The 21,200-nt window shown below is 42.2% G+C and overlaps 2 protein-coding genes across 2 annotated transcripts in view; one reads left to right on the top strand and one right to left on the bottom strand.

Annotated features, from left to right (window-relative positions):
* The window catches only part of GAS2 (growth arrest specific 2), a 113,539-nt gene extending 101,705 nt beyond the window's left edge, over positions 1-11,834 (top strand). The window contains 1 exon segment of the mRNA XM_083455245.1: positions 9,446-11,834. Within this exon segment, the coding sequence (XP_083311371.1) occupies positions 9,446-9,664 (219 nt within the window). The 3' untranslated portion in view covers positions 9,665-11,834.
* Positions 11,835-13,154: 1,320 nt separating this feature from the next.
* On the bottom strand, positions 13,155-20,670 carry SVIP (small VCP interacting protein). Its single transcript, XM_083448073.1, has 4 exons — positions 20,492-20,670; positions 16,814-16,864; positions 15,851-15,964; positions 13,155-14,934 (listed from the first exon to the last, which is right to left on the bottom strand). The coding sequence occupies exons 1-4, from the start codon at positions 20,552-20,554 to the stop codon at positions 14,920-14,922; spliced, it is 243 nt and encodes an 80-aa protein (XP_083304199.1). The 5' UTR covers positions 20,555-20,670; the 3' UTR covers positions 13,155-14,919.
* Positions 20,671-21,200: the final 530 nt, after the last annotated feature.

The raw sequence follows: 21,200 nt of genomic DNA, 5'->3' as shown, positions 1-21,200 counted from the left end.
GAAATCAGTAGGACTTCAGGTTTCAGTGACCCCACTAGGTTCAACCAACTTGGCCTGGATTAATCCAACCCATCATTCTCTGGACTGTTACCCTTAATGTGTTAGCCTTTCCAAAGAATTTCATTGAAAACATTGGTATTGGCTTGAATCCTAACTTTCCTTCTGTGAGAATTGCAGAGTTCACACTGACATAATGGAGCTTTCCCTCCTCCCCATTCCCTCCGCAGTGCAAATGGAGAGAGGAATTGGTGGAAATGATCCACATGTGTGAATGGAAGAGCAGCTTAAGATCCAATCCATTTTCTGGTATTTTTTTGCTGCCATTCATAATCATAATAATAAAACATTGTGTTTGCATTTGTGAACCCAGGAGTACATTGCATATATGTAGATCTCTAAAAGAGGGGGGAAATAGGGCAATATTGCAAGGATATCTTGATTTCCATGTAGACTGGTATGAAAATGAAGGTGTTATTTATGAAGGCACGCTGCAGGAACCTGAGCATTCTATTAAGTAGAATTTTGGGAGTTTCTCCCCTTCTCTCCCTCCCCTCCCCACCCCTTATCTTATATCCTGGTTAGCTTCTTGGTTGGAAGCTTAAGAGCATATAGTGGTACCTCGGGTTATGAACTTAATTCGTTCTGGAGGTCCATTCTTAACCTGAAACCATTCTTAACCTGAAGCACCACTTTAGCTAATGGGGCCTCCTGCTGCCACCGCACAGCCAGCGTACAATTTCTGTTCTCATCCTGAGGTAAAGTTCTTAACCTGAGGTACTACTTCCGGGTTAGTGGAGTCTGTAACCTGAAGTGTTTGTAACCTGAGGTGTTTGTAACCCGAGGCACCATTGTAGTCTGAAAGGGATAGGGCAAGGCAAGGGGAGATTAATGAAGGGAGAAAGGGTTCAGAAAGAAAAGACAGTGTGGACCTGTTGTTATTTATTAAATTTCTGTACCAGACAAAATGGTTCTGAAATGTATGGAGTATATACAGCAGGGCTTTTTTTCTGGAAAAAGAGGTGCCAGAGCTTGTGGACCTTTTTTTAGGAGGAGCATCAAACGACCAAAGTTGTTGAGACAACAACACTACAGATGTGCCCAAACGCACCAAATAGGTGCCGGGACTCAGTTCCGGTGAGTTCCAACTGAAAAAAAGACCTGATTAACTGTATGTAGACAGGATGGAGAATGAGAAACTGGGATTGGTGTGTGTGTGTGTGTGTGTGTGTGTGTGTGTTGTTAAAGAACACAATTTGGTCATTCCAGGTGGGCACATAGCAAACTGATATTGTGCACTATTCAGGCCAGAGTGATTGAGATGGTTGGCTTGTGCCCATAAGCAAATGAAAATTAAGACATGAGCCAACCACTTCCACATGTGCAGAGCCACACATGATGGAAGGGCTCACCCACACCTCCACTTTCCCCTAGGAAACCCCATGGTTTACCACTGAATTGGAACAAATTGCAATCAGGTTTTTCATATCCTGGAGGAGAATGGGTATCTCAATACACATACATAAAGTACAGAAGGGCTACATGGTCAGATTGGTCAGGCGCATTGGTCAGGTGTGTTATAGCACACCTGGCAGAAGATGACAAAACCAGCCGAGGGTCCTTTTGTGGGGAGGATTGAATAGACTCAAAAGCTTTTCCTCACTCCACTTTCTCTAGACATGTGTGCATAATGAGGGATGGTCTGTATTGTATGTTTACTTAATACACATTGCCTTATTTTTTTGACCCCTCTATATTGCAGTTCTATAATATTCAGTGGAGTAGGCCCCACTGAAATCCATGTTTCAACTGAGTAAACATGCATAGAATTGGACTGTAAGTGACTAAAAAGGTTAAAACTGCAGTCTATATTTACGGAATAAAATAACAGTCCATGAGATCTCTTAGGCTGCAATGCTTTATTCATTTACCCAGAACTAAGCCCCGGGGCTTCCTTAGACATCGTTAAACATGAGCAATGCCTTATCCTCCAGCACCAATCATACATCTTAGAAAGGTATGTAGACAGGCTACCCCCGGCAGCTGATCCTGGGGGTTTGGAGGAGGATATTCTCAAGGGGTTCTTTTGCAACATTTCCACCTATCTGACACTGTTGAAAGATGTGCCACAGGAAGATAAAAAGGCACTTTGGCACTATTATGGTTTCTCCTTTGAGTACAATGAGGAATATCATGTTTTGAAGCTTGTGCAACTAGAACCTCTGGTTGTTTTCCCAGCTCCACAGAATGCTGTCTTCCTATAGTATTCAGTACAGGAAGGACATGCTTTGTAGGCAAAACTGGGCTGAAATTAACATACTGTCTCTCACCTTACCTGCTGGTTTGAAATTGTCAGATTGCATCCAGCCTCTGTACTTTGTACACAGAGCATGTCTGCCATCCAGTGGTAGCCATGATCTTTGCAAGCTATTCCTCCATCAGGTTAAGTTAAAAATGGTCTCCACACAATAGTTCTAGAAATATATGCTTTGCTTTCCAGGAATATGAAAGATCGAATGACTTGGCAAAGCTCCATTCTGCAAATTTTGTTTAAAAAGGAAGTGGGTTTGCATTGTAGCTTGTCATCATTTATCTAATCTTTGGCAATGTGCTGACAGAAAGCAGAACAGTTTATCGTCCCATTGTCGAATGGCTTTATAATGCTGCCTGTCAGCATGCCACACCCACAGTCTGTAAGAGCTTTAAATCTGGCAAGCAAATGTCTGCTTTCTATAATATTACATTACTATAATTCTTCATCACAAGGCTCCATTTAACAATGGGGAAGCTCAGTGAAGCTCTAATGAACATGGGGCCATGCAATCCCTGAGCTTGTCTGTTCAAGCTCTGGAAAAGCCTCAAAGCTAAATGACAGGGCATCTCCAGACTGTCAGGATTTGACACATATCAGAACTTCAGGTTTGCACAATTAAAATGGGTGAAAGTACTCTGGCACCCTAGCACAGCACACCCACTTAAAAAAACAACCACCACCACAGTGGACTATTTGTGGTTAGGAGCAAATGCATTGAAAAGTGTGGGATGAATGAACAACTAATGTAAAATACCCCATGAGCAAATCAAGATGAATTCTGGTTGTCATATAATAACCATCTCGCAAAAAAAGAAAGAAGCACAAGTGTCCAATAATGACTGGGTAGAAACAAAGCTCTGTGTAAGCTTTGTGCGAGCAAAACAGGACGAATGCTTAAGAAATTGGTCTCTCGGAGAATGTCTGTATACAGCAACTGAGAATGTTTAGGGTTATTCCCATACTGTCCCTTTTCCAAGCCTTACTGCAACCCTGGATGGTAGATCAGGATGATGACGGTGAAGAACAGCAGCAACATCAGTACCACCATCATTAAAAAAGATAAAGGATGGTTAAGTCCAGTCAAAGGTGACTATGGGGTTGCGGTGCTCATCTTGCTTTCAGGTCGAGGGAGCCAGCATTTGTCCACAGACAGCTTTCCGGGTCATGTGGCCAGCATGACTAAACCGTTTCTGGCGCAACGGCACACCGTGACGGAAACCAGAGCGCACAGAAACACTGTCTACCTTCCCACCACAGCGATGCTTATTTGTCTACTTGCACTAGTGTGCTATCAAACTGCTAGGTTAGCAAGAGCAGGGACAGAGCAACGGGAGCTCTGATCCTTCTGATCAGCAAGCCCAAGAGTCTTGGTGGTTTAGACCACAGCACCACCCACATCCTACCACCATCATACTGCCAATGGACAGGTTGACACTTGCCTAAGCGAGTTTGTGATCTAAATCAGGAACTGCTTTGTGTGTAACTCAGCCTGTATGCTACACTATGATTTATTTGTTATAAAAACTGATATTGTACCTTATGGAGAAGCACAGTGTTAGCATTTAGCAGCATTTAGTGGGCTCTGTCCATGGATCATCCACTGTTAAAAAGCACACCACCGACTTTTCTCTGCAAGGTGGAAACAGGTAAGGATACAGAGGCATTGTGTGAAATGCAGCTAACATTGAAAGGATAAAATGTGTAAGTTCTTTTTCAAATGTTCTGCCGTCGTTATATTGCATTTGTCTACTGTTTCTAGTATTCTGCCTTCCAGCTAATCTGTTGAACACCTGTTATATTCTTCAGCATTCAGCAAAAAGCACATTTCCTTAGTCGTCAGCAGCCTTATGTTGGTACAGTGCCATCTCAGAATATTGTTACATATAAAACAGCACAGAAAGAAAGTGTACTGACCCATAAAGAAGGCAAACAGTCTCTGTGTAGCCATTGAAAAGCTGTGGGGAGAAGGGGAAGAATGTCTCACTTAATGGATGAATAGCCTGCAATGGTAACTTGCAAATGGAAAATATAAGTAGGTGTTTGAAAACACACATTATAGTATTCCCAGGAGTCAAAGGTGTTCCAAATTCTAGATCCAATTTCTTTTAAGCTCCTGGTGTTGGAATCTGACTCATTCATAAATGAAGATTCCATTACTGAAAACAGTAATTTACTATTTGGAAAAAATGGGCCAAAAACTGGACCTGGAGCAGAACAATAAGCAAATTAATATGACAGTATTAATTAGCAATGTAATTTCACTCTTGTGGCCTATCTTATACTTGTGGACAGTACATCTTAGAATGAACATATAAATAACAACAACATTAAATATACTCAAATAATAAACAAAGAATATTCCCACCCACTAATTCGCAGATAAACAACTATTTTTCCTCTTTAACCAGCTGTTTCTAATCAGCTGTGGGTAGGTCCTGTGCCCCCCCCCCCCCGGATGAACTGACATCTCTGCTCCCTCTTCACAGGGGAGCAGTAGCAAAGCAGAGCAGACAGGTGATAGCAAAAGTTTTGCCTGCTTTGCAGTAGGTCTGGCTACTGTTCCTCTCCAGCTGCTGCTGGCAGGGGTGCCATATAAATGTATTGATTAACTGATGTGGATACTTTGACTTCTTTTTTTTTAGCATTCAGATGGATCCATACTACCACCCATGGGATTATTATTTTTATAATAATGAAGATGCTTTAGATGCCTGCTAAATGCACATTTATTTCAATAAGCCTATCTGGACATACGGGACTGGATTCAACTACCCCATTCTGCTAGTGGAAGCCCTGCACAAGAACTCCTTCTAGTGCAATGGGACTTCGCTCTCCTGCTCTCCCCATGTCCTCTCTGTGGTTCCCCCAGATCTGTGCTCAGGGGGAGGAGAAGACATCCCTGCAAAGCAAAAGGACTTTCTCTCTCGAAGAAAGAGAGGGGGACACATTTTAGTGACCCTGGTGCCAATGCTTCTAAAGAATAAAACTGAGGTCATGCAATGGGTTTTCTACTGGCACTGTTCAAGTTAGCTTTCTAATCTAGTGTGTGAATAGCAGGGTGGGGAGGGGCTTTCAAGAACAACATAAATATTTCCATTTCCCCTACAACCGAAAATCTGCTAAGGAGCTTTCGTGTCTGAAATGCTAAAAGCTTGCCGCAGGCCAAGAATTCCTGAATATCCAAACTTAAGCTGACACACTTGACAAATAAGTGTCAGAATCGCGAAATCATTCAGATCTGCTTGTGTAGCTGAAATTTGTGACATGACTGGGCCAAGCAGGGGGCGGGAATGCCTTCAACGCATAGCTGTATCACATTTCAAAAGTCCAAGCATTTGTTCCCTGGGTAGAAGGGTGACCTCTAAAGGTTTGCATTGATTGATCTACCCCAGAGCTTATGAATCTTTCATTCAGTGCTAACTTGGCAGGAGAGAAATGGCATTTCCTTCAGGCTATGAGGTTTCTTTGAAGTCAAGGCATCTTCTGCATCTCGTGTTTGCAGCCATACTTAATTATTGCTTTTATTATTCCAATTTATTTTATTATTCTGTTTTTATTAATCTATTATTCTCCTGACTGAAGATTAAAGGCAGAGAAGAAGCCAGCAAAACAAATGATATCCATCTTTGCGTTAAAAATGCTTTGCAAAACCCTCTGGCTGCAATCCTCCACCTGCTTGGCTTGCGTAAATCCCTTTGGCTGCAGTTGCAACTGTTGTAGTTTTATAAATGTGACTTCATGTTTGCCTCTCCTAAACTTTGTTTCTTTCATTAAACATTAAAGCATTTTATTTTAAAGAAAAACAAAAACAAAAGGGTATGTCAGGCTGAGTGCCACGGATGTGTTTTATGCATAATACTGATGTGAATCTCCTACTAAGCCCCCACAAACAGCTTTTCACCATGATAGTATCTTCAACCTTTTGCCTTGTGTTGTGATGTATGTCATAGTTATGATGTTCTGTGATGTAGACTTTTGTTAGAATCCATATAATGGCATTGGTTTCAATGTCACATGGGGCATCCCAACATTTCGGGTGGTCTAAGAAAAACCTTCGCTATCACAATCACCAGTTTTCTCGGGTGTTGATATCTGGCCTAGGCTGATTTCCACTTAAAAAGTGGCTGTACTTCTGTTGTGGTTAGATGCAGTGAGATACTTATTTCTAAGAAGTGCTGTTGCTCACATTATCTGTGTAAAAGCAGCTAAAAGTGAGCTCCCCAATGAATTGTCCTCCTATCATTGCTGTCACCGATTTACATTGCTCATGTCATTATTGCATTATTGCCATTTGAAGTGAGGAAAGAAAGTCTCGGGGTAGGAGACTTTCTGTCACTGGAGGTATTTACCTGGAGGGTAGATGACTCAGGCTATAGCTGCAAGCTTCCTGCAGTGAGCAGTAGGTTAGACTAAATAATCTAAAAATCTATTCTTCCTTTCCACACTTTTGTGTCATGTGCAAAGCTACCCAGTATCCCTTTGCCTTCCCAAGCTATGAGGGCCACTTAGCAGTTCCTACAGCCCTGTGATGTTACACTGCCTCCTCAATTGATGCAAGCACCGTAAAGCAGTGTCACATTATTAATCCCACCCCGTCACATATTGCCACCTCCATTTTAATAACACTCCTGGTTTCTCTATACAAATTCAATGGCAGGTCTTGTGAGAGAAGAGCCCTCTTGTGGCAGCCTCCCAACAGTAAAGATTTATGTGATTCATAAATGTCTCCTGGAATCATTGCGATTAAACATTTTCCTGCTTTGGTTTTAGTGCACTTATGGTAGCAGCATTGGCCGTGGGCATGTCTGGAATTTATTCCACAATGAAACACAATGGCTACGCTGTCAGTTTGCTAGATTCTTCCCTCCCCTCTGACTTTTTAACTTCTCCTCTAGGAGAGTCAGTGTAGCGATCAACAATAGTATTACTAAAGGCACATTAGTTGGGCTTGTTGTGGAAATATTTCAGGGGAAAGTGTGGAGGGATTGTTTTCAAATGAGAGAAGTACAGCATACATTTTCTTTTATTATTGTTTCATCAAATTGCCTAGTTCTGGACCCATTTTAGACATAAATCTAGCAGAGCAACAAAACTAGCAATTACTCCACTGTTGCAAATAGGTTTACAAAAGAGTAATATTACCAACATGATTTTTAGTTTTCATTGCTCAGCCGAAACACCTCATAACTTCTTTCCTGAAAGTGGGACTAAAATGTAGGGTATGATAATTTGACCGGCAGCCAGAGGAGATGCCCATTCTGTTGTTGAGAGTTGTCTGTCAAGAGAAAATGGTGGAATAATTATAACTGAAAACTTTACTTATGTTGACAATGATTTCCCAAGCCTTACTAGGAAGGCTCATATGAACTTGTTTCCAGGGAAGGCATTGATTCCTATCTGCTCCCTCCAGATACGTGTTATCCTTCACATACTCTGCCAATTCTGGACTATTTATGAACGTGATTTTGGTTTCCTGAGGCCCCTTAATGTACCTTAATGTTTTGCTCATTCTTTTTTCCTTTGGTCTCTGGGCAAAGCCAGGTATCAGTTCTGTCACATGAGGTGCCTGCAGTTCACCATAGGGAATTCTGGAGAGCTTTGTAATTTATCTTCACTTCCAATCTGGATTTTTAAAATATCCTATTTGTTACGATAACACTCTTTGAGTTCAGTTCTAACACTGTCAGGGGACTATACTGAGCTCTTCTGTCACATCCACCTGTGCTGGAGCATTCTCTCATAGTTAGTAGTTATAAAGGGAATTCAATTGTGGTGAAGAAAGCAAGAAAAGGCAGAGAGGAGACACAGAGAGAAAGAGACAGAAAGACTCCTTTTCACCTTCCATTCAACCTGGTATGTTTGCAGTGGCAAATGATACACTTTTTGAGATTCCGTCATTATACCCAACCCAAAACATAGGCTGCATACACACTATTCCTCCAATGCACATTTTTTTTCACTCAAAGAATTCTGGGCATTGTAGTTTGTTAAGGGTTGCTGAGAATACAAATTATCAAAATTAAAAATGGGAAGGTTTCTCAGACCATTTAGATTAAAAAATGCCCTTAGCAGTCAACAAGGTTTGGAGCTGCTCCAGGTCCTGGAGCAGCTAGCTACGCCCCTGGAGATGGTATTATAGGGGAAATGGGGCAATGCAATATCATACTGTTACAGCATGATGCCCAGGACTTCCTATTTTGCAGGTCAAAAAACACAGTTTTGCTAATGTTGGTGTGGTATTAGCAAGAGGGTTTTTTTTGGTATAGAATTGTGAATGTATGCTTCTAGAGAAGGGAGACCTACATCAATTCCAAGTTATGCATCATGTGTACTCTGTGCGACTCTTTAAGTAGCACACATGGATATTTATTTTGGATTATATCCAGTTCACCCCTACTATAAGTACCGTGAACATGTAAGAAGCATGATACGGTTTCAGCAGTTTTTTAAAATAAATATGTTTTAAGAAACAATGACCTTTACTACAGTAATATGCCTTTCTAGCTCTCAATAAAGAGGCAGATGAAATTTAAATTGCCTTAAAATGAGTGGGCCAGGGAGTATTTTTCACAAAAAACCCACGATGCCCTGAGTAGTTGAATGCGTGACAATGTTTAATGAAACGACTATCCAGGACCCATTCATGGCACTTATGCCTTTGGGCAACCACCACTACTTTGGTCTTATTGTAATTAATATACGATCTATCCTGCTTGCAATATGCTCTGAATATGGAAAGTAATCTTGTACCTACTTGGGATAATGAAATAAGAGCCATATTGTCTAAATAAAGCAGCAGTATAAATTTTTGTTCATTACCAGTTTGGGCAGGCAGGGAAGAGGAGAGGAAAGCTCTAAACTACATCATTTAGGGAGATATTAAATAGCGGGGCCCAAATGCAACCTTGCATTGCACCCATGAGCAGATGTATGCTGTGGCAAAGCTTTGATTGCCTCCCCTGCAGTTTCTGCAATACCATTGAAAGTGTTTAGGGCTGAGCCGTTACTCCCAGTGATTTCAACAGGATTACAGTGAACTGGGCTTTGAGTGTTTTCAGGAAAAAACTTGTCATTCGCAAACATGAATTTCAGGAGTTATTTCCCCCCTCTCCCTCTTTTCTTTTGCAAATTCAGATGCTGCACAACAAGCATGTGATGGTTCGCGTAGGAGGCGGCTGGGAGACGTTTGCCGGGTATTTGCTGAAACACGACCCGTGCCGAATGTTGCAGATCTCCAGAGTGGATGGGAAAACATCCCCGATCCAGAACAAGTCTCCGACCATCAAGGATATGAACCCAGACAGCTACTTGGTTGTTTCTGCCCATTACAAAACCAAAAAGGAGATTAAGTGAAATGTTCATTCGGGACTCTGTATATGTAGGCCCATGCTATTTTCTCAAGTGTAGTTACATTAGTTGGTGCTTTAAAAGGACTCCTGAAAATTACATGCAGACTGGAAATGGCAACCCATTTTGTGGGTTGTTGAACTGTAGAACTATTTATTTCTAGTGCTGTTCCTTTTTATAGCAAGTTACCCTCGATAGGTTAATTACTACAATCTGATTTTTAAAAAACAGACATATATTTTTAGCCAAATTATTACTCTATGAATGTATTCTTAGAATGACTTATGAGTCACATTAAAGTAACAAAATGTGATATATTTGTACGGAAAACATCTATGATTCTCAATTATTTGCCCTAATTCAGAGCTCTGTGGTTAACCTCATTATTGGCATCCAAAAAGCTCCAGGTTCACCTCCAGTTAGAAAAAAGTAAAAAGCTGGGTAGCAGATGAGAAAGACCTCTGTCTGAGACCTTGGAGATATATTGCCAGTCAGAGTAGACACTGCTGGGCCAGATAGATATAAGGCAGCTTTCCCTGTTCTGACACACACTGTGAACTCCTCTGTTTACAGGCTGCCTCATTCATAGATGAGACCTGGTAGTTTTTTTTAATGCATTCTTCTGTGCACTTCATCAACCCCCACCCCCCTGCAATGAATTGGATACTCTTACAGGCAAGAGAATGCCATACTTGCATCACATAGCTCTAGGCCTATCAGCAGCTGCTGTGCCAGGGTGTTTACTGCATAAGAAGGTAGATAACTGGTGGGAAATGCCTGTATATTGTCTTAATATACAGCCTTTCCCAACTGGTGAAAGAAACAAGCAGCAAGCATCTATAGGTTTGAAAACAAAAGAGCAGCCTCCATAGAATGCATGCATGTGTGCTATTGAAAGCTACATTAAGAGTATTTTTCTCCTCCCCTGCTATAATGTTTTAAGATGTTTCAATATGGTTCATGTATGCTTTTGGTTCCTAAGCTGCATATAACACCAGATATTGACGAGATGGCAATGCGCTGTTGGACTACAAGTCAAATGCCACCTGGGATCCCCCATTCCCCTCACCCTGTACTCTCTAAACCAGTGATGCTGCTGCAAAGCGAGCTCTCTCAAGTGACTGCATCAGAGGTATGCATTAGGTGGATCGAAAGACAGTAACCATATTTACATCTGGACAACAGAAAGGCTAAAGCTGGCCTTGACAATGATAGAGAAGAGTGCCTTGGAATTATAACAGGGATGGGGAACCTGTATCCTCCAAATGTTATTGGGACTAAAACTCCCATTATCCTTGACCCTTGGCCATGCTGGCTGGGACTGATGAAAGTTGGAGTCCAACAATATCTGGAGGACCACATGCCTTTAGTATAAAGAGCTAAAGAGCTTCAGATTGGCCAACATTTTGGAATGGTAAGACTCACGAGCTTGTTTCATAGCTTTAAGTTACAGCTAAAAGTGTAAGTCCATTCAGATTTGTTTTTCATAGTAAGTGCTAAAGAAAATCTATATATCTTTTTGACATAGGAATGATTCCTGACAATCATTCTTCCCCAAGTATAGGAAGCCTATAGCCCCCCTGGTGTCATTGGACTACAACTCCCATCAACCTTGACCACTAGCCAGGCCTAGTGGGAATCGAGAACCCAACATATGAAGGTGTACAGCTTCCCCCTCCGTTCTGAAACTTTCAAACTTGACATGCGAATGCAATCACCAGTAGTACTCCCATGTATCTGCTGTTTGGGTGCTTGGTATTTGCCTTTAGATTAGCTCTTCCTGGCTGTTGTGCTTGAAGGGTAACAGTATAGCTTTAGGTGGTTATAGAAATGTATAGGCAGTTATAGACCATTGTCCCACTGTGTGATGGTGGGATATTCTCTGCCGCTGGATTTAGTTATGTTTTTGAGCATATTGAATAAAATATGAAAATACTACATGCATTCTCTGTAGATAAATGTTGGGGAGTGGTTATGTTACACATCTCCGTGATATATAGGAATGCTAAGGTTTTGGTTTATTGGTTTTGCTAATTTTCTTTTGTCTATACTTGACAACTTTTGTGCCTTTCCTAGAAGAATCATTGTTCGAGGAGTATTTGAATGATGACTGTATAAATTTGAGCTGAAATCACATGGTGCATTAGAAATAAACAGATACTTTTAAAAAAACAAACTCTCAGTGGTTCATTGCAACGTATTGATCTCACAAGTAGAGACTGACCTAAACCTAGTCAGATTTTGCAGTGTTTTGGGGGCTAAACACTTTCCATGAGCATTACCTATTTATTTTATATACCAGGGCTCATGAGGCAGTTTACAGTATAGATTTACCTAGAAGTAATCCTAATCTGTAGCTATAAGAACAGTCACTTTCCGTGAGCTGCTGACGGAATGGATCTTTTGACCATCATAGTCTCAATCCAAATAAGAAGCCTACACAACTTGGAGGTTCCATGTAGGCTGGCATTGCCTTGATCTTTTCAATGCTTTGTGCACACAAAATGGAAAATCTCAGTAGAAGGCATCAGACCTCAGAAGACAAGCATGTGTGTAACCTCTGTTCCTATGTAGTGTCATCATATACCTGGTAACGCTCCAGGGGCATTGCATCAAGGACTCTACCTGCAGCCAATATCCTTTTGATATCAAATTTGACATATTTGACAAGAACCTAAGATCTTTTTATAAATTATTTCAAAATCCCTTCGATTTTGGTGGAACTTGCTCATTCCAAAAAATATGGAAAGGACATGGTTTGTCTACGTGCTCAAGTTTTCAGGACAGTGGGAACAAGATCCTCACCGGCAAAAAGCTTCTGGATAGAGGCTATCTGCTCTCAAAGTACTAACAACCTGTTTTTGGGTGTGTGAGGCTCCTCAATCAGCTTGTTGGGTTGCACACAAACAAGAAGAGGCAGACACCTTGCCTCTGCAATAGCAAATGGGGTACGAAGGACTGTATCTACTCCTAAGTCTCAAGTCACCTTTGGAGAGGAGAGTGATCAGAACAAATATGTAACAGGATATAAAGCTGTAATTCACAGTCTTGCTCTTAGTGAAATTAAAGACACTTGGCTCCTAAAAATGTGTTTCAAAGATAATTCTGTATTAAATCCTTCTGTAGTATTTCTGGCAAATATAAGCAAACAGCACAACTCGTAACACAAATAAAATTCCAGTACCTTTCTACAACACCATGACTTGCCACATAAAATAACGCACTCCTTTCCTCAAACACAAAATCCACATTATTCAAAGCTCTGAAATTCAAAAGTACACAGACCTTTGAAGTATGGCAACTATAATAGCCAGAGAACTATAAAAAGTTCAGCCAGTAAGGGGCTGAGACCTCACACACCTATTGTATGCATTGAAAGAACACAGTGGTTTCGCACCAATTAATGTAGAAAGTGCTGACAATGGAATGCTCTCAATCCAACACGGACCCCCTTTTTAGGAGCTCAACAGAAGTAATAAAAGAAGCACAGTCAACGTAATTCCCAAATTGGCACTTTAATAATAACTTTTCTTAGCATCATCCTCTTAAAGGATGCTCTGTATTACTGGGAATCTAAATGTCGTAAGTGTTATTCCATTGGTGTTACAGCAGGAAAAAGCAGTAAGTACAGTATGAGTGCAACACAAATGCCCATAATTATGTTTGAGGTATCGGTATTTTACAACGTGGCCAGACTTTCTGCACTTGACATTACGTGAACAAATATGAAGACAGATGCTGGACTCTCTCCTGGCAGATACTACATGATACACCGTGTAAAGCTAATGAGTGAAAGGGAAATTGCCGTAACCCACAACTTTTCTCTCAAAACTGGGCCAAATGCATCACTCCCAACCCAAACCTGTGTTATTTTGTGCCAAAGGAAGGGAAAACACCCCATTCTCAGTTAACTTGTTAAAGCACTTGGACAGTTTTAGTTATAAATACAGCATAGCTTATGAAATTCAAGACAGAGTTTGACCTTTAGGGGAAAGGCTGCAGACATTATGTGGGCTAGAAAACAAGAAACATACTTTCTTTAGTAGAAGCTTAACTCAGCAGAATGTTGAGAGGTTTTAAAACTGCACATTCCTTCTAACTTAATTTCATTCCATTTTAATGGGGTATTTTATTGCAGGGATTCATCTGCTCTTTGAAAATCAGCACTACCTATAACAATGCTGTGTGATGGGAAAAGTTAAATAACCCGTTTAAGTTAGAGGAAGTTCATTTGGGCACTTTATTTACACACACACACACAGATTGCATATAGTTTAGATTTTGTTTTGTACACTTTTTACTGAGAGATTTTTCTTTAAAAGCCAAATATGCTTTGGGAGCATGCAAGAAACCACCAACTTAATTTTAAGCACAAAAAGTAAAGGCGAAACCATCTCCCCCATAAGCTGATTTCATCCCTTAGTTTTCCTCAAAGAGACTGCATGAATATTCCCTATATTTGTTTCAGAATACTAATTTAAAAATAAAGAAATAGCCAGAACGCAGAACATGTCAAGGCATTGTACTGTCTACCCAGTTGACATGGCAGGCATCATTACCAACTTAGGGACAACTGCAGGCAGGCAAAACCTTTTTGGTTTAATTGTATTTTAAGTGATTCACAATCACATACTCTCAGTGCTGTAGAAAGAAATATGAGAGAGAGCAAAATAAATCCCATAAATATTGCCCACTGCCCTCCCAGAGTTAGCATTTTTAAGAATAAGACACAATTTCTTACCTCATGGTGACATTTCTCTTAAATATATGAGTTCACCCTTAAAAGGCACCAAAGCTTCTATCCTCAAAATACTAACTCTCACGTTAAGATTTAAGGACTGTGACTTAAATCTTACAAGTGTGACACAAGGGGAGAAAAGGACAGAGTTAAGTATCTGGGCACACTGTAAAAAGCAGAATGGATTTCCGTAAGAATCAAGGCAGGAAATTTTCATTTATTATATACGTGTCTCTTCAGGCCCCTCAAATATGTTAAGACATGCAAAACTCTAGAACATGGCAACGGAACTAGTAGAGGACTGTTGATTTTGGCCACCTCTGCTGTGCATTGTGAAGCTTTCACTTGACAATATCCTTAGTGCACATCTTTCCCCTGCCCTGCTATGGTGGCAAAGTCCTGCTGCATCTTCAGAGGCAAACAATGGCAAAAACCAGACACTGAACAAGTGCCATTCAGTTGCAAGAACTGGCAAGGTCTTGGCAGTAGGATGTCTTCTTCCCTCCAGGAGCTGCCCTTGGAGTTATCCAACTTGCCACTAGGATGGGGGGAAAAACATAAGAAGGTGAAGAGGGGATATAAATTCACAGCCTTGTTTTATCAAGGGATCTTTATCAAGATCAAGGGTTTTATTATACATAGGAATAGGCTTACATTTTGTGAATCCAGTTCATCTGCTCATGAGAGGCCACATTTAGATTATGCATTGATTATTTCTTTTGTATTTGGCTTTCATTGGACACCTTTAGCAATAATTTTGGACCACCAGGAATGCACAACAAATGCTTGTGTATACTCCTAGGAAATACAATTCTGTTCCATAGCATTCCACTCAAACCCCTAGGTCATCAAGTGAGGCCACTTGTGGCTGCCACACACCTTGGATTTTCATATAAATAATACCTGCCACAGAGCTTTAAGTGTGGTGGCACCCAGATTCTGGAATACACGCCCTCTGGAAATGAGCATGGTGACAACAATTTGTTCTTTCTGGTGCCTGCTTAAGTAACTTACAATTCAACCAGTTTTGTAGCACTACTGGATATTATCCCTGCTGGTTTTACAGATGGATTTAATATATTCATTTTTAACTTTTTTTCTTTGTACACCTCATGACATTATCAAAGAGTGGATGGTTTATAAATTCTTTAAATTTAAAATATTTTTAAAATTATTTACTCAATTTAACGTTTTCGCTTTTCAATGTCATAAGACTCCATCGCACTCCTATTCTGAAAAATAGTTTTCAGTTGTTCAATAAAATTGCTACGCGTGAAGCAAAACGTCAAAGGGATTTGGATTCCCTGTGCCAAATGCCTCAACAGCAACAAAGCACTTTACAAGACACAGTTGTCTGCAAGAAGAAGGCAATCACTCAACTCACTCTCAATAATTACTTTAAAAAGTGGGGTGGGGAAGAAGAAATTACAGCGTTTAATCTTATGCATAATTACTCTCAGTCCGCCGCCGCCTGGTCCAGGGCCTGATTCAAGGCGTTTTTCCATTTCCTCCTGTTTCCTTTTCCTTTCCTCCACAGAAGATGGGTTCTTTATACCCCGAGAAGCAGACTTTAGAAAGGAACAATGGGATACAAGAATCACAATCTAGGGTTTTTTTAATATATAAAAATCAATACAACAATCACATCAAATACCTTTTCCATTCTTTTTCTTTCCTAAATGAATTACAGGTATGCACAAGGCTGCTCTTTTACATAAATCTCAAATTCAGTGGATATTAAATTCATGTAAGGTAAAGGTAAAGGACCCCTGGACGGTTAAGCCCAGTCAAAGGTGACTATGGGATGTGGCACTCATCTCCCTTCAGGCTGAGGGAGCTGGCGTTTGTCCACAGACAGCTTTCTGGGTCATGTGGCCAGCATGACTAAACCGCTTCTGGCACACAGAGTGCCAGAGCGCAGGGAAGCACAGTTGTCCACGTAGACAACTGGGGTACCCAGCATGGCATCCATGGGCCACGTAGAATCCCTGGACATTCCTTGATTCAGAATCCTCTGAGCTCTTCATGGGTCCAAAGGCATCCTTCCGCAGAAAGGAAAAAAAGAGGCAAGGAAGATGAAGGCCTGTGCCTTGCTCTGCCCAACCATCTCCTCTTGAAACTCTTCAGAAAAGCAATCCTGTTGCTGCCCGAAAAGTTTGGGAGACTAGAGTTATTTATGATAGCCAAATATCTAGAAGCACATACTGGTGTCCTCCCTGCAGCCTTTTACTATGCATATGATACCTAGAAACTATTACTGGATATTAATTCCAAAAATATTAATTGTGAAGCCTATACTCCAGTGCAGCTCAGGAATGGCTCTGATGCAATTTCCAGAAAACAACCATTTATCTATTGTTCACATTCACTCAATAAGGAAGTATCTGAGTCAATCTCTGTGCCAAACAGCAGGTTACCTCCATCTGCCTTTTTTCTGCAGCTTCTGCGAGTTGTCTTCTTTTCAGCTCCTGCAAAAAGGATATAAAAAAAGAGCGGTTTAAGAAGTTATTTCACACCAACTTTACTGAGGAGGAAATTGGACTTCCCATCAGTCTTTGCAACGCGGTAAATTATTCCCAGTTGTTGGGAACTCGAGCCAAAGTTGCCAGTTCTGCCTGCGACTGCATATAAGCCTTTCAATTTCCTAGTCGACAATGAGATGTCCAAGTGCCTCATCGTTAGGCAAAAGTGCAACCAAGGGAGGCTACGGGGGGGGGCACATTTCAGGGTGGAATAATACTGGGGTTCTACTTACCCCAATATCTGACTATGCATTGGTGGGAAGAAAGAAGAAGACAAACAGTGAGGTGGTATTCATTTCCTGAACCTCAGGGGCAGAAGCATTGTATGCAGAAGATCTCGGGTTCAAACCCTGAAATCTTCATCTCCATGTTGAGCTGGGCAAGTCTCCTGCCTAAAACCCTGGAGAGCTGTGCCAGTCAAAATTGACAACACTGGGCTAGATGGACCAACGGTCTGATTCAGTGTACACCGGGTTCCTTTGCTCCTAGCCCATTTACATGCACACTTGTTTGGGTAAGAGAGGGCCTGCCAATTCAGTTCAGCAGTGTAAAGGGGTATGAGAATGAGAGGGTGTGGATGTTTGTGCTCCAGCCTAACAACAGTGAGTGAGTGACCAAGTGAGCAGTCCGGTCCAGCAGCAAAGTAAAAGATGGAACATGAAGGACCTGAGGGTAGGAGAAGGGGAAATCAAACTAAACCAATGCTGGGAGACAGACAGAGAGAGAGATAGACAAGACGGATTTAATCTCTGTGTGCTGCTGAATGAGAAGTGGTTGGAGCAGTAGCCTGGGGTCTGTCACTGAGGTGTGAGCTAAGGGGAGGTAAATCCTCTCCAGAACATTATTTTGGAGACACAACATGTGTGTGAGTATGAGAAAGATTTCAACACAGGGAGGGGAGCTTTTGGCCTTCCAGGTGCTATCCATTTCAACCCCCCTTTTTCAGTGAGGTAGCTCCAGTGTGTTTTCAAGGATTTCCTCACACCCTGCATTTCACCCTCACAGCAGCACTAAAAGGGTGACCTTGAGACAAGAGACTGGCTCAAGGTCACCCAGGAAACTTTGTGGCTGACAGGGGATTTGAAGAAAGGTTTCCTCGAGCCTAGTCACACCCTATGCACTACTTTACAATAGCTGCCACTTCGGAAATTATAAAAATTGAACCCTTTCTAGCAATTCAACTCCCACTGCTCAAGACAGTGGTCAGGATTCCTGGGAAAAATTGGGAGGGGGAGTACTTCTGATACCCCACCCCCCAGTCAACCACATACCATAGCATATCACAAGTACTGTACATGGTGGACCAGGCTCCATGTAGCCATTTCCCTTGGCCATAAACAGGCAGAACGTAGCACTTAAGTTGCTGATTAGGGTATCCTGTCAACATCGTGTACACGCCTCTGCTGAAAGAACTGCACTGGCTGCCTCTATGCTACTGGGCACCATTCAAGGTTTTGCTTTTAACATTTAAAGCCCTCAGCCACTTGGGACCAAGAAGTTATCCAAGGGACCACTCACCACCACTGCCTGGTAACTGTGCTCCTCAGATGAGGCACTGCTGAGAATACTGAATGCCCCAGAGGTGTGATTAGCTTATACAGTGGTACCTCTGGTTACAAACTTAATTCGTTCCAGAGGTCTGTTCTTAACCTGAAACCGTCCTTAACCTGAGGTACCACTTTAGCTAATGGGCCCTCCCGCTGCCGCTGTTCGATTTCTGTTCTCATCCTGAGGTAAAGTTCTCAAACTGAGGTACTACTTCCGAGTTAGCGGAGTCTGTAACTCAAAAGTGTTTGTAACCCGAGGTGTTTGTAAGCTGAGGTACCACTTTACTAGAAACCAGACCCTGAGCATTCAACCCTGTGGAATCAATTACCAGCTGAAATTTAGATAGGCATCAAGCATATTGATGTTTAGGTGGCTACTGGATGCATTTTTATTTAGGAAGGCTTTCCCTGAGGTACGACCCAGCCATTTATGGATTATTAATTGTACATGGTGTTGAAATGGTCTTAGCATTTTCAGAGCCTGTATTTTATCTCTTTTTTAATCTCATACACTGTTTCAGGCTGTGAAGCAGTTTATACACTTGTAAAACAAACAAACAAACTATCCCAGCTGCTCTGCCTGCAACCACATTGAGCAGGCAGGTCTGATGGGAGGATTTCTAACTATGCTCAGCTAAATGTGCTTAGAATCCTCCCTGGCCCAATACATAAACCAAATAGGTTTTTTGAGGGGGGGGGTGTGTTTTATTCACCTGTCAATTATACTACTTTAAATGTGTATTTTATGTATGATATTCACCTGTAATGTTTTATTTTTGGTATTTTATAGTGCATATTTGATGTTTCAATTCAGATCATCATTGTTATTTTAAATCTAGAGTGGAACAGAGATGTTTGGAATAAACAAATGTATTATTGCACATCATGTAAAAATAAATTAAAACCTCAATTTGATACCATGGAGGGAAGATACTGATATTGCTGTAATATCAAGAAATCAATTGGTCTAGATGTAATCCCAGGAAATCAAGCTGCCAGTGATAACTATGGACTTCAGAACACAAACTTTTTGGATTTTACTGTTCTACAAACTATCAAGTTTACCTGTAGCTTGTGTGCTATTAAATAAGGTATGTTGTTATAAAAAATGTCGTCTGGGTTTTTTAAAATAAAAAAATGCTATTTATTTTTTCTGCGAAAAAACAATCAAGTTGCAATCCTATGCATGCTTACATCAGAGTAAGCCCCTCTGGAGATTGTGGGGTTTGCTTCTAAGCAACTACACCGTCTTGGGCTAGCTATTACGATTACGTCCCCCCCCCCCCCCGTTCTCATACCAGCAAAAGCATTTACAGAGCAATTAGACAACTGCACTTCGTACACTTATAAATATTTCAAATATCCTTGAACTATGCATCCAACAGAACGTGTAATCTCTCTCTCTTATTCTCACTAACAGCAAAGTAGGTGCTCTTTTTCCAGCAGGGCTTGTACACTCCAGAGTTCTGTTCTCCTTTTGAGGCTTAAAAAACACCACCACCAAACTCACTCGCTGCTATTCCTCTGTGCCTGTACCTGGATCAACCTGGTGACCCTTTTGAGCGCACGATTGTTCCAACTCTATCAACGCGTGAAGGCAAAAGCACGTAACAAGACACTCTATTGAGCGCGATAGGATTTTATTCCAAGCTGCTAGTCCTTAAGGGTGTGTCCCTGGCTAACTTCTAAGGCTTGCGATCCTCCAGCCGTTGACCTGGCCCTAGGCGGGGCTTCCTTCCAAGTAGGTCTTTAAAGCTTGCGCCCCCAGGAGTTGGAAGAGATCTGCTAGCCACGCTTTGCGCTTTACCCAACCCGGGAAGGGAGGGGAAACGAGATCACTAGAAGAAGCGACGCGCAGGTGGAAGGAAGGCGCTTCGCTTCCCCCTAAGAAAAACGAGGGGGAGAAATGTTTCGCTACTACTGAATGGCGAGACTTCTCTGTGTTTGGGATGGATCTGCATCTGGGTTGGCCCTTAATGGCGAAAGGGGGCTCGGAGGGGGAGGGAGACGGACTCCCCGCGCTTACCGGGTCGGGCGTCTCCACCACGTCGTCGGCGGCTCCCCCCATGCAGGGCAAGCACATCCCCATCGCCGCACCCCTCGGCCGGCCGCGGCCGGGCAGCGCCGACGCCTGGGAAGCAGCGAAGCAGGGCCCGCCCCGCTGCCCTCTGGCCTCCCAGCCGCCTCTCCGCCGCGACGCTGCCTTCCGCCGAGGGGCCGGCAGAGGACGGCGCCCCCTGCCGCTCCGGAGCCGGGGGGGGGGGAGGCGGGCCGCAACGCCGGAGAAGGAAGGAGCAGGACAGAAAGAAGCGCGTCTTAAGGACTGGGAAGAGGAAGAGAGTCTCTTTCCATGCCAGAGATCGGGAGGGAAGGAACTGGAAGGGAAACGGCCAGTTCAGAGGACCTGCGAAGCTGCGCGTAGGGTTCTGGTCGCCTCGCCTCGGAAAAGATATTGTAGGGCTGGGGAAAGGTTTAGGAAAAAAAGGACACCCGAGATGATCCAGCGGGGGTGGGAGGGAGGGACTCCCCTACGAGGAAAAGTTGCAGCATTGTGGACTTTATTTTTAGTTTAGAGCAGTGGTTCCCAATCTTCTTTTGGCCATGCCCCACCTAAACATCTCTAAAATCCTGATGCCTCCCCACCCTGTGACAATTAATTCTTATTATTCAAAAAGTGAACTCCTATTCACGTGGAGGAAGCCTAAAAGGCCATTAACTTGGTCTAAACAAGCTTC

Source organism: Podarcis tiliguerta (assembly GCF_965153285.1).
Source record: "Podarcis tiliguerta genome assembly, chromosome: 1".
In the NCBI taxonomy this organism is placed as follows: Eukaryota; Metazoa; Chordata; class Lepidosauria; order Squamata; family Lacertidae; genus Podarcis; species Podarcis tiliguerta.
The sequence above is the reverse complement of the archived record's forward strand: the minus strand, read 5'-3'. Positions and strand labels throughout refer to the sequence as shown.

What these genes read in the sequence shown, in the direction of transcription:
- SVIP (XM_083448073.1), bottom strand. Translation starts at nt 20,554, where the DNA reads ATGGGGATGTGCTTGCCCTGCATGGGGGGAGCCGCCGACGACGTGGTG. An exon ending in TGGTGGAGACGCCCGACCCG is followed by an intron (nt 16,865 to 20,491) that starts GTAAGCGCGGGG and finishes TCCTTTTTGCAG; the next exon opens with GAGCTGAAAAGAAGACAACT. An exon ending in CAGAAAAAAGGCAGATGGAG is followed by an intron (nt 15,965 to 16,813) that starts GTAACCTGCTGT and finishes TCCTTTCTAAAG; the next exon opens with TCTGCTTCTCGGGGTATAAA.